This window comes from Puntigrus tetrazona, unplaced genomic scaffold (assembly GCF_018831695.1).
Source record: "Puntigrus tetrazona isolate hp1 unplaced genomic scaffold, ASM1883169v1 S000000478, whole genome shotgun sequence".
Classification (NCBI taxonomy): Eukaryota; Metazoa; Chordata; class Actinopteri; order Cypriniformes; family Cyprinidae; genus Puntigrus; species Puntigrus tetrazona.
In genome coordinates, this window is record NW_025048120.1 from 1 (window position 1) to 2,023 (window position 2,023).

The window sequence follows — 2,023 nt, forward strand, 5'->3', positions numbered from 1 at the left end:
TAATAACTATACACAGCAGCGAGGATTTAGACTGAGCCTCCGTGCATGTGTTTATAATTGTATGATATGCAATTAAACTTCCATTCTGAGCTCTAGTTAAATGCTCCAAACCTCAGTCTCAAAGAGTTTCCATCTTTTCAGTATTTTCTATCCTATCTGCCAAACATTCACATGCCCATTTCTCATATTCAGCTCAAACCTGACGTTTGTGAGGTTGTCACATGATGCTTAAATTGGTAGAAATGTGGTTGTCTAAACAAGCAACATTTCTTTAACTGTATGCGTAAATACGTATAGAAATTATGCATTTGTATTTATAAAAAATGGCCCTTTCTGGGCAATTCTTCAATATGACAATTCATGAATAATTCTATTCACATTAAAGACAAATCATGCCTTCTTTTAAGATGAATATTAGATTGATGTAAAATCAGATAACTTTGTTCCAACCTGACTTTCCATAAAGGAAAAAAATCTTATTAGAATCTTATTAGAATCTTTCTACATATAACACAGTGACCCAGGTCATAATTTAGGATGTCAGTCACTGTGCCATGTTCCACGGCATTCACGCACACACAAATTGGGTCACTCTGGTGTGAACATTGCCTATATAACTTTGATTTAGACATCAAACTGTGAAATGTGATTGCCTTTTTCTGCTCTGTTTCTCCAGTATACTCAGCTAGTCCTGAATTCTGCAAGAGAGAAAAGGGATATGGAGCAGAGGCATGGTGCTGTCAAGAAAAAGGTAGTAAGACTCTCTCTCTCTCTCAGTCTCATACACACACACACCATTGTATCTGTACACAAAGACACTATACATGCATCTAAGGGAAGATATATTTGTGCATCTGTCTTCTTTAGGATGTGTCATATGATGACTCCATAATGGACTTCAGCCCGGATGCACCCAATGGCATCGCGATGGAAGGTTACCTGTACAAGAGAGCCAGCAATGCTTTCAAAACATGGAGCAGGTACACACTCCAGCAATTTGAGATTCAATCACAGTAGTATTACATTATTGTAAAACAAATAATTACTATGTATACATTAATAAGTGAAGCAGTTATAGCACTTTAAATGAATTTAAGAAATTAATACAAAATGTAATATACTATGCATTAATTTCCTTAGCTATATGTCAATTGTTTTATTTCATAATAATTTTATTTGCTAATTTGTGAGCAAGTGTAAGTGTTTCTGTATGTCTCTCTTCATGCAGTTGAGTTCAGTAGAGGTTTTGTATTCGTTTACATTTATATTTAACAGTGGTGGTTCTTGTTGTAGATACATTTGCCCTTTTGACTTTCCGTTTTGCACATTTGTCAGTTGAATGTTATTTCTGTGAGTCTGTGAGTTCTGAGATGAATTACAATCATATGTCTGACTACATTATTAATACCTCGCATGGCTGTGGTGTGTGTGTCTGTGTGTGTTCATTTTGCAGGCGCTGGTTCTCCATTCAGAAGAATCAATTGGTTTACCAAAAGAAACATAATGTAAGTATCAGATTTTGTAACATGTGAAAAACATAGACCATTAATGACCTTTCAGTTCTCACATACACACACACACACATACAAACACAGATGCATTTACACAAACCACAGACGAAATGTTAGAAAAATTAAACATTTATAGAGAATTGAGAGACTGTTTTAATTGTTCTCTTTTTTGTTCACATCATAAACCACACATGCAGACCACATTTGTATTATTTAAACAAGCTCTCTGTCTCTGTATCAGGAGCAGATCACTGTTGTTGTGGAGGACTTGCGCTTATGCACCGTGAAGCCCTGCAGTGAACAAGACAGACGATTCTGCTTTGAGGTGGTCTCTCCCTCCAAGTGAGTCTCCCTGTGTGTCTGTACACAAATCTGTCAGAACTGGAATATAATGTGTATGTGTGTTTTAGAGGATGCAACATTTTTCTGGTCCCTGTGTTATTGTGTTTGGGTTCTGTCTGTATTTAGACTGTAAACAGTCCTGTAAATATGTTATTCTGCATTTGCACGAG

General features: G+C 36.2%; 1 protein-coding gene across 1 annotated transcript; it reads left to right on the forward strand.

Moving 5' to 3' along the window:
• The first annotated feature begins 659 nt into the window (after window positions 1-659).
• On the forward strand, window positions 660-1,955 carry LOC122334156 (arf-GAP with coiled-coil, ANK repeat and PH domain-containing protein 2-like). The gene is made up of 4 exons (XM_043231990.1): window positions 660-751; window positions 868-980; window positions 1,454-1,505; window positions 1,753-1,955. The coding sequence occupies exons 1-4, from the start codon at window positions 719-721 to the stop codon at window positions 1,855-1,857; spliced, it is 303 nt and encodes a 100-aa protein (XP_043087925.1). The 5' UTR covers window positions 660-718; the 3' UTR covers window positions 1,858-1,955.
• The last annotated feature ends 68 nt before the right edge of the window (window positions 1,956-2,023 follow it).

Coding starts and splice junctions, on each gene's coding strand:
- LOC122334156 (XM_043231990.1), top strand. CDS start 719: ATGGAGCAGAGGCATGGTGCTGTCAAGAAAAAG. Junction 981..1,453: donor GCTTTCAAAACATGGAGCAG/GTACACACTCCA, acceptor TTCATTTTGCAG/GCGCTGGTTCTCCATTCAGA. Junction 1,506..1,752: donor TTTACCAAAAGAAACATAAT/GTAAGTATCAGA, acceptor TCTCTGTATCAG/GAGCAGATCACTGTTGTTGT.